We start from the raw sequence: 10,473 nt of genomic DNA on the forward strand, positions 1-10,473 counted from the left end.
AAAATGAAGCTTCAAACAACATTTTGGTAAAGGAAAGAGTTGTCCAGAGTCACCCCAGCAACCCCCCATTTCCGGGTGTTCGAGGAGTTACGGGACACCCTGTATATGTAAATATGTGTCATAACTTCAAGTCTCACAAGGTTGCACAAATTATAAATGATAGTCATTTGTTCATCATTCAGCAATTTTGAATTGTGCAACTTTGCTCAACAGACAATAAAACTTTCATTTTTTGAAATTCTTTAATGTTACACCTTTTTCCTTTATCTGATCTCCTGTAACTAGGATGTATCGATTTGATTTTAATCTTTTGGGACAACCTACAGTTAAATAATAAGTTTTACAATCATTGTCACCTTTGACTTTGACATACACACATGTATGTACATACGTAGATACAATTATGAAACGTTAGATATTATGTTGTACGTTACAAATGCAAAGTTTATCTAATAATTTGTACACGGTAAGCGTTTAATTCGTATTATCTCGACTCTTAGGTGTTACGTTAGCGTTGCTGTACTCAATGATTTGATTTATGCAATGGGAGGATATGATGGATATTATCGACAAAATACTGCCGAACGTTATAATTATAAGACGAACCAATGGTCCCTGATAGCACCCATGAATTGCCAAAGATCGGATGCCAGTGCAACCACTTTAAAAGGTACATTGATTTGCTACCTACCAAAATTAGAATACCCAAAAATATCTCCTTTGCTTTTGCTAATACGGGAAAAGTGTTTCAACAATTTTCCACAGTCACTTTTCGAATTTTTCAAAATTATCGATATTTTTTGTACGCAAACATAACTATTTTCAAAATAATGTTCTACATCGATTGCCATGCTTATTCTATTGTTTCTGGTATACAGTTATTAGTAACAGCATAAGCTTCAATTATTCGATTCATCGTGCGATTCTGAATATTAGTTAACATAAACTGAAAGTTGATGTTCCAATTCTAGCATTGTTTTAAAGGAACTTGATCACTTTTTTGGCCTTCCAGATTACTATAACATGCAGTAGGAAAAAGGTATAGGTATACAGGGTGAGACACATAAAGCCTGAACAGCTCGATATTATCGAAAACGTTGGCGATACAAAAAAATGTTGTTGAGAGAACCTAAAGTATTTTAAGGGGACAAATTTTTCGCGTAATTGAATTATTTGTATATGGAAGGGTCAAGGACATTTCAAGGTCATCTGTTTTTTTTTTTTTTTAATGGAACTATGTACTTTTTAATGCACGTAAAAAATAGTCCACATCAAGATGAATTCAACGATTATAGTCACTGAAAGTCAATCAAGGTCACAGGCAAAGAAATAGAACATGGAAGTCGAGTACCACGGCCACCGAGGTCACCAGATCTAACTTCTCTGGACTATGGGAACATTTAAAACAAAGAGTAATGTCATTAGTTCTTACAACGTGGGATGACATGAAAACTAGGATACGTGAAACTTGTGTCCTTTTGTCATAGGATCACGAAATGTTTACAAGTGAGAGGCCAACATTTCGAACATCTGCTGAAATGATTGTAGACATTCTAAATAAGAAACATATTAATATTAGAAATAGATGCAGTTGGAAAGATATAACGACTTTCTCTTTACCTGTGACCTTGATTGACCTTGAGTGACTACAATTGTTAAATTCATTTTCATATGGACTATACTTACGTGTATTAAAAAATATATAATTCCATTTGAAAAAAGGTGACGACCTTGAAATGTCCTTGACTCTTTCATATATCAAAAATTCAATTACGCGAAAAATATAGCCCCCTAAAATACTTTAGGTTTTCTTAAAAACATTTTTTTGTATCACCAATATTCTCGACAATATCGAGCTGTCACACTTTACGTGCCTCATCCTATACATACGTACATGGCGTCCCATTTTAATCTTTCCACGCAATTATCTCCCAAAGTATTCGTTATCGTAAGAAATACTTGAAGTAAAACATACTGCGTTTCGAGGGGAACATCTTATGATGATCACAAATCTTATATAGGTGGACGTACCTTTGAGATTTCAAGACGAATTCATTGACCTATAATACTATTGCCTTTGAAGGTTATTTAAAGTAATTTATAGTCGTTCAAAACTTACCTTCGTTAAATATCTGGAAGTTGTTCTTTATCTCCTTGCATATTCAAAAGTACGACCTCGGACGTTAATATACTAATTAATCCTATCTCGGAATGATAATTCCACCCTTTCCAAAGTTGTACAAGTGATTTGTCGGCATGTATTTCTACTCCGGTCCTTCGTGTTATTAGGAATAGTGGGATCTTCCCGATAAACATGATTTTGTACAGACCCCCACAATCAAAAGTCCAGATGTTAAGGATACTTAAGTTAGACCAGGTTTACGATACGGACGCGACTCTCTGCTATTTTTGAGATTAAGGTTTGAATAAGCGTTTAATGTTTTCGTTCGTTAATTATTCCTTATTGTCAGGAGAGCTCCAAATCTCTCATAAAAGCGGAGAATTTGGAGTTTTCTTCGTGCATCTCAATAGCAATTCACGTATCATAAACCCGCGCGAGCCCAGGCACATAAGCCCAGGTGACGCGTACTTCACGTACTTGAGGGTGAGTGGTTGGCGTTGGGCGGTGACCAAGGCCCGAACGTGAGTGGGAGTCTTAGCCTCTCACCCAAAACTCACCTCCGTCAAGGGACCCAAATGCGACCAGGGAAGGGGAAATGCGAGGGCTGACCGGGGCAACGCGCCAACGAGACAACCAGAACGCAAAAAAGGTCAAGAGCAAAAAGTTCAGGCAATCACACAGTCGCTACATTTTCAATCGATTCTTGACGACGTGTCAGAATTGAACACCAGATGTGTTAAGTCGGGTGACCTTGGTGGGAAGAGTGTCCTGTTTTATCTTCGGATCCAACGATTGGGAAACATATTATTCAGTGTTTTTCGAATTGAATGGTCACAATGGGCGAGAGCTCTATCCAGCTGGAAGCACATTCGTGTTCCAATAGCAAACGGAACTTCTTCCAAAAGATCTTGTAGTTCGTTGACTAAAAAAATCATTGTATCGAGCTCCTGTGAGACTACTCCCACTAAATGTTCACCTATTGTCCCACACCACACGTTTAACGACCTCTGACGTTAACGTTTAATTGACCGGTGCCAGAGTGGATTTTCGTCAGATCAATAATGGTAGTTATGCCAATTTACTGTACCACTGTTTCTAAAAGTAGCTTCGTCAAAAAAATGTACGTAAGAAAAGAAGAAAGGGTCGCGTAATATTTTCAACCGAACCCATAGACAAAATTGTAACCTAGCAACGTAATCAGCATCGGTTAGTGCTTGATGGAGAGAGATGTGATCTACTGGATGCAGTATAACGATTTTGTACCTGCCGGGAGCTGATGCATAGGTTCATAGAAACTGCACCGACAACTACGATCACTGAATCTTGTGAGCGATTCCTACGATGGCGTTTATGCAAATACATAACATATTCTCACCCAGAACGAAGTTCACAATTACTAATCACTACATGACTCAGGTGACGGCGATCTGGATATCTCTCCCGATATAATCGCGTTGACATTCTCCCAAAACCACAAGCATATCAATAATTTCGTTCGGCGTATAATAAGCCATTGCACATTCAATCACTACTAAAACGAAGAAAGCATAACGCTAATTACGGCAATACATACTGATTCTGCCGAAGCAATTGTAATACAAACTGAGCACATCTGCTAGTAGCAAATCCTCTGTTTGTAAGCGAAATCCTACGGTACAAGGAATCTCACGAATATTCAACACATGTAAATTTTGAACTGCAATAAATAACCTGAAGTGACCTTGAAAGGTAATCGTATTTGGGTCAATGAATTCGTCTCGGAATAGGCTACACGCCTATCTAAATGAAAATATATAGTTCTATTTAAAAAAACCAAAGTCATCTTGAAATCTCGAAGGTATGTTCACTTATATAAAGATACTTGCGTGGAAAGATTAAAATGGGACACCCTGTATGTGAATTCGTGTAGAAAAATATTGATGGCCTTGAAAGATTTAAAACAATTATTGTAGAAAACATTTTTTTATTGAATCATCGTTCATTAAATTATGTCTTTAATATATTTTCTAAATTATTTAGATTTTCTAATTCTCATGGAATACCTTACACTTTCTAGTGTATATACCAGGGGTGGCCAGTTACACTACCTTTGGAAGCCACATTTCAGGAAGGAATATATGAAAGAACCATTTATTTATCTTTGATAACAAAACAAACAATGAGAATCTGAAAAATCAGTTCAATTTTTTAATAATCTTTTCTTCTCTGGACTATGGGAACATTTAAAACAAAGAGTAATGTCATTAGTTCTTACAACGTGGGATGACATGAAAACTAGGATACGTGAAACTTGTGTCCTTTTGTCATAGGATCACGAAATGTTTACAAGTGAGAGGCCAACATTTCGAACATCTGCTGAAATGATTGTAGACATTCTAAATAAGAAACATTTAATATTAGAAATAGATGCAGTTGGAAAGATATAACGACTTTCTCTTTACCTGTGACCTTGATTGACCTTGAGTGACTACAATTGTTAAATTCATTTTCATATGGACTATACTTACGTGTATTAAAAAATATATAATTCCATTTGAAAAAAGGTGACGACCTTGAAATGTCCTTGACTCTTCAAGGCTCTACGCGCGCTCTGATTGGCCAGTGTTTTTCGTTAATAATTCAAAAATGAAGCTTCAAACTACATTTTGGTAAAGGAAAAAGTTGTTCACCCCAACAACCCCCCATTTCCGGGTGTTCGAGGAGTTACGGGACACCCTGTATACAATGATTGTATGTAATTTTTGATACGTGTAATAATATATTTTTCTTTTCGTACAAAGAAAAGTTGACTACTGCGTTTCATATTTGATATACAGATCGAATATATTGATGTTACATATATTCAATATTTAATTTGCAAGAAAATGATGAAAAATAGGTAAACAGTTTTCAAAAATGGTAATAAATTTTGAAGTATCAAGATATTATACATCTATGTATTATATTTTTGCTTAAATTTATAAATACAGTGAAACCTCAAGGGAAGGGAGTATTCGAGTAGGAGAGGTCATTATCAATGCCCTTTTTCTTTCTTGATCCAGTTTTTACTCTTTCAATTATGTATATTTTACCAGCCAATGTTAATCTTTTCCGCTTGCGTTTAGAATTCATTTTGTTACATGTAATCCGAAGAAAAGAATAAGAAACTGTAGAACTGTGCTTTAACTTATTCCTTCAATCTTTCACAGCAAACTGCTTTTGTGATCAAAACGCATGCACTGTGTATCTCTATAAAGAAATAAACAATTGACGATCGTTGAACCGTTGATCCTATTGGATCGATTGACTGATATGTAGAAATTAACTTTGATTTGTAGAAATCGGAGTTCTTCTGAATTCGAGTTGTAGAGGTAAAATACATATTAAACATGCGACTAATAATTCAAGTTGTAGAGGTTTTTACAGCGGAGCGGAACCAAAGAAAATTTTCGCCTTACAGGGGTTTTCGAGTTATCGAGGTTCCACTGTATTTTAAAGATTATGAAAGTTACATAGGATTAATAAAAAGAAAAAAAAAAGAAAAAACTGCTGGTTACGTTTTCTTCCTTCACTCGTGCCATTAATTATGTTGCTAATAACTGTTATCCAACTGTTCAATCAAATTGAAATTCTTTCCTATAACAGAAAAAATTTATATCACGGGAGGATTCAATGGACATGAATGTTTAAATTCAGCCGAGGTGTACGATCCGGAAACCAATCAATGGACGTTGATAGCACCAATGAGATCACGTAGAAGTGGAGTATCTTGTATATCTTATCACAATCATGTATACGTTATTGGTAATTACTGCAATACTTTTTCTAATTTAAAAGAATTAATACACAATGTTCATTTTGACGATAAAATTATATTGTAGCCGACTTCAATAAATAAACATACTAAACTTGTATAACTTTTTCTTGTTACATTATATACAAACATTTCTCTTGTAGGAGGTTTCAATGGAATATCAAGAATGTGCAGTGGCGAAAAATATAATCCTGTAACGAATGTTTGGAGTCCCATTCCAGACATGTACAATACACGTAGCAATTTTGCAATCGAAGTGATTGACGACATGATTTTTGCAATTGGTGGATTCAATGGTGTTACCACGATTTATCACGTCGAATGTTACGATGAGAAAACGAACGAATGGTAAATATAAAGTATCGCTGTGACTTTTCTTTAGCGTAGATATAGTTGTATTTATTCTAGCTTAATTAATGTCGTGTATGAATGAAAATCAAGGGTAAATTAATGTTTTTATTATTTGAAAAAGGTTTTCAGAAAAGTTATTGAAACTAGTGTTTACACAAAAATGGATCACGTTAAAATTGTCCGTTATTTCTTTTGACGTATTACATCGCAGTAACCACGAGTCTGCTGTTGTTCCCTTCATTTCGTATTATTGCCATAACTTTTTAACGAAGCTCTAAAAGATCTACGTTTGTATAACATTTTTTTTTTATTTCGACCCATAGAATATGCTGACAACGTTTGGCCATTAAAACCTGGGACACCCTGTATTATTCAATCTGTATTTAGAAACTATTAGTAATCGTTAGAAATATTTCAGTCTTTTGTCAGAAAGTACTCTAACTCGGAGTAGGGTGGGCGTAAAATTAATTAAACGTGTCTACGTTTTTACAATTTATTAAAAGTCTATATCCGCGTTATCTGAGCGTCGTTCGCAAAAGTATGCTTCGAGGGTCCGGTGAAGAGTGAGGACGCGTCGTCCTGCCGATCACTGTCCACCCCTACGCGAACAGGCCCAGGGAAAAACCCCAAAGGGGCGAGTCGACCCCTTTCTCACACTTTAAATGTTATTTTCAATGGTTTAATTAACACGCACAATTTAGGCATAGTTGAATCATAATAAAGAGTATGAATACTTCTTTGTTATACAGAAATGAACGTCTTTTATTTCTTATTGATTTTAAAGTACAATATAATTTCGTTTTTTATGCAAATGAAAGAAAGTTCGTTCTAACATAAGGGTTTTCAAACTTTTTGGTTACTCTTTTGGTATAACACCTTACTATAATTCTTTAAAAAGTATTTGAATTCTAATTCTTTAAAAACGAAAACCTAGATCTATTATTCGATTTTATCTTTTCCACAGGTATGAAGCAACGGACATGAACATATATCGTTCCGCGCTATCAGCTTGCGTGATCATGGGCTTACCTAATGTAAACGACTACATTCACAAACACCGCGAACGTCTAATGGAAGAAAAACGGCAGAAACTACTAGCACTGGAGGTACACCGTAGTCAGCATCAACATCAACATCAACAAGATCAAATGCAGCAAAATCGAGAAAGTCTGTTAAACAGTGAAAGTATACCTGCACCACCTTCAATGCTCCCAAATAGCATTTCCAATAACGAAAATCGACAAAATTGACAAGAAAAAGTGACGTTGAAACTACGGGTTTTACGGTCAGTCGGACGAACGGTAATTGACGCAATAGAACAATGAATGTTCAGAGCGATTGAAGTACGGTTACATTGAAAGAAAATATTAGCACAGTGGGAGACATTTATATTGATAGTAACATTTTAGGCGTCAGACATTCTCGATTTATTGAAAATACTTGTTAAGTATCGTCGATTTATCTCGCTTCTTTAAACAAATGAATATATTTGAAAGTGGAACTTTAAATTACTTGTAAGTTGTATTAAACATAGCCTTTGAAAGGTGAGATAATCTTATCATTGAAGTAGTTGTGGACAATTTTAGCTAAAATATGAAATAGTTTTCTTTCACTATAACCGTAGCTTTTTTCAAGTTTCGAACGACAAAGTAAATCGTCAGAAATAAAAAAATCTACTGACGGCAAAAGATTAATGTAGAGTCAGATAATAATATCCTGTTGTTAACAACAGTAAAAATGGATACATTTTTACGCTACACATATGTATGCACATGTTGAACGGGATAGTATTTTCGGATTCATGTTTACTTGAATTTGTTAAAACAGTGTGTATTTTGTTTTTATACAAGGCATTTTTCTATTGGATGTTTTTGTGACACAATTTTGTACGAAGTTTATTGGACGACTTTACATATATAAACGAATTTTGGATGCCAATTGTAATAAAGAGAAGAACGAAAGAACGATTTTTGAAATATATATATATACACTTTAGTAACGCTGATAAAGAATGTTGACAAACCCTGTTGAAATGGAACTTACAACAATTAATAAAACAAATATTAACAAATATGTAGTTTTTCTTTTTGATGAACATTTTTCAAGTATGTTAGAAAAATTGGCACTTAAAGTTAAAAAAAATGTGTTATATTTTCTAAACTACTTTTCCAATTTATATTGTATGCTGCAAGAAGAATTTTCTTCGTATCGAATTAAACAAGCTGTTTCTAAATTACAGTAATTAACAACAAGTGTTTTTTATTAATATTCCCATATTGCGCATAAAAATTTTTTCGTATCAATTACCTACAGCAGGTGTTTTTAAATTACATTAGTTAAGATAATCGTAAATTCCAAATAAGATTATAAACATGGTAATGTTTTTATAATTCATATAATTCAAAATGTATATATGTATACATACTGTAAGGAGAATCAATAAATTGACGCGTATTTGATGGAAATGAATTTATTAACCGTTGCGTGGGTTAGCTTGCTTAGATCGTCACCGCGCGACTCTCTAACCAAGACTGGTTTTCCGACTAGGAAAGCCCTTTTTTCCCGCCGTTGCCAAATATGCGTCGCCAAGGGCCTCGAGGGTTGGTGGCCGATGCTCGTGGCGTCGTAATCCTCGGGCCCGATATCGCCTACTCCTATTACTCTTGAGGTGGGTGAAGAACGCCGTTGCACTGGTTTCACCTCAATTTATTAAAATCTAAATGAGATGGTCGGCGTACAGTTCGCTCGGAATAATACAATTGTTTTGTTCGCTAATCGTCCCGGCGACAGCGGTTCGGCGGGTACGTTTCGATGGCTGGTAAAGGAAAAACCGACCGGAGGTGTAGGCGTACTGGGTTTTTATATTGTTAGGACAGGGAGACAGGAGTAGAGATAGATAAAGATAGAAGTGGAGAAAGTGGTGGAAACGGAAAATTTGTAGAAAGCGGGGCCGTTCGTCTTCGTGCAAACCTCGATGTGCGCTTCTTAGGCTCCTCGAGGACGAATGCAAGTCTTAACCCGGGGAGAGACAAAAGAACGGAAACTAAAATCTGAAGGACTTGGAAAAGAGAAAGTTCGCGTGGAAGAATAGAACAAGGTTCGGTAAGGGTTTGTTGGCAACAACATACCCGCCACACTCTAAACATCCGGACCGGCCGCCCGAATGCCAACCTCGACGGCGCCCTCGAATTCTCTTACACTTTTTAAAAACAGAATAACTGTTACTGTCCAACTAGAACTTTTTCCCATTTCCGAAAAAGTAAAAATTTTCTATTTATGCATACATATATGGAGTAAAAGTTTCAGTGGATTTATAACTGTTTTCTGTAAGGAATACGAGATTTAGGCGGCGAAGTGGTGGCCTGGACTTCGTCACCCAGGGTCACTGGAAGAGAAAGCGCGTGGGTACCCGAGGGTGCCATAAACTAAGCCCTTTCCCCGGACAGTCGAACTAGAAGGCTCTAACGGTTTTTCGGAGCAACGCGGGATAGGACGCGGAGAGGGCACTTTCATTATAGCCGTCGAGCAAGACGGACACCCGATCATCTTAGCCACCGCTTATATTCTAAAAATAATACATTTGGTTAATAGCCAACACTGTGTTCTGTTTTTTGAAATTGTGCTTACAAATCAGAAGTGGGATAGAATCATGTGCTATACAATAACAGTGCCGAAAAATGGTGAACAAGATAAGTGGTGTGAGTAAAGGAAGTGGATCCGTCACAAGCCCGAGGGAGGAGCACGAGCCCTCCGTAGAAGACTTGCGAGGGAGGAAGACGATTGTAGTGCGAGAATCGCGCGGTTGGAACGTTTATTCGAGGACAGCCGTCGTTCGCGACAGCGGCCGCTATTGGGGACGCGTCGGCGCTCGCGGATGCCGGCACGCTCGCGATCGCCGGACAGACGCGGGTCTCGCACGTCCGGTAGCGGGAGAAACCAATTGGATCGGATGGAGCAGATGATCGCGAGTATCAGTGGGGGTTCCTCAACGCGGGATCGTACGCCGACATGCACCCGTCCGGGGGATGAGGCGCTCATCCCAGTGTTCGACCCGGCGAAGGGCGATATCACGATCCTCCAGTGGGTTAAGCTGGTGGATGACGTTGCCCGTCGCTACGGATGGGACGGCCTGGCGGTTTCAAGACTGATCGCCACGCGCCTGCAAGGACATGCCCGGAAGTGGTACGACACCCACCGACGAGCTACC

At 37.2% G+C, this 10,473-nt stretch overlaps 1 protein-coding gene across 1 annotated transcript in view; it reads left to right on the forward strand.

The window, feature by feature from the left end:
• The window catches only part of LOC108577208 (kelch-like protein 10), a 16,216-nt gene extending 8,700 nt beyond the window's left edge, over positions 1-7,516 (forward strand). Inside the window, exons 5-8 of the mRNA XM_017940341.1 lie at positions 501-670; positions 5,747-5,905; positions 6,059-6,263; positions 7,231-7,516. Coding sequence (XP_017795830.1) covers positions 501-670; positions 5,747-5,905; positions 6,059-6,263; positions 7,231-7,516 — 820 coding nt within the window. The remainder of the gene's footprint in view (positions 1-500; positions 671-5,746; positions 5,906-6,058; positions 6,264-7,230) is intronic.
• Positions 7,517-10,473: the final 2,957 nt, after the last annotated feature.

Source organism: Habropoda laboriosa, unplaced genomic scaffold, assembly GCF_001263275.1.
Source record: "Habropoda laboriosa isolate 0110345459 unplaced genomic scaffold, ASM126327v1 scaffold50, whole genome shotgun sequence".
NCBI classification, from domain to species: domain Eukaryota; kingdom Metazoa; phylum Arthropoda; class Insecta; order Hymenoptera; family Apidae; genus Habropoda; species Habropoda laboriosa.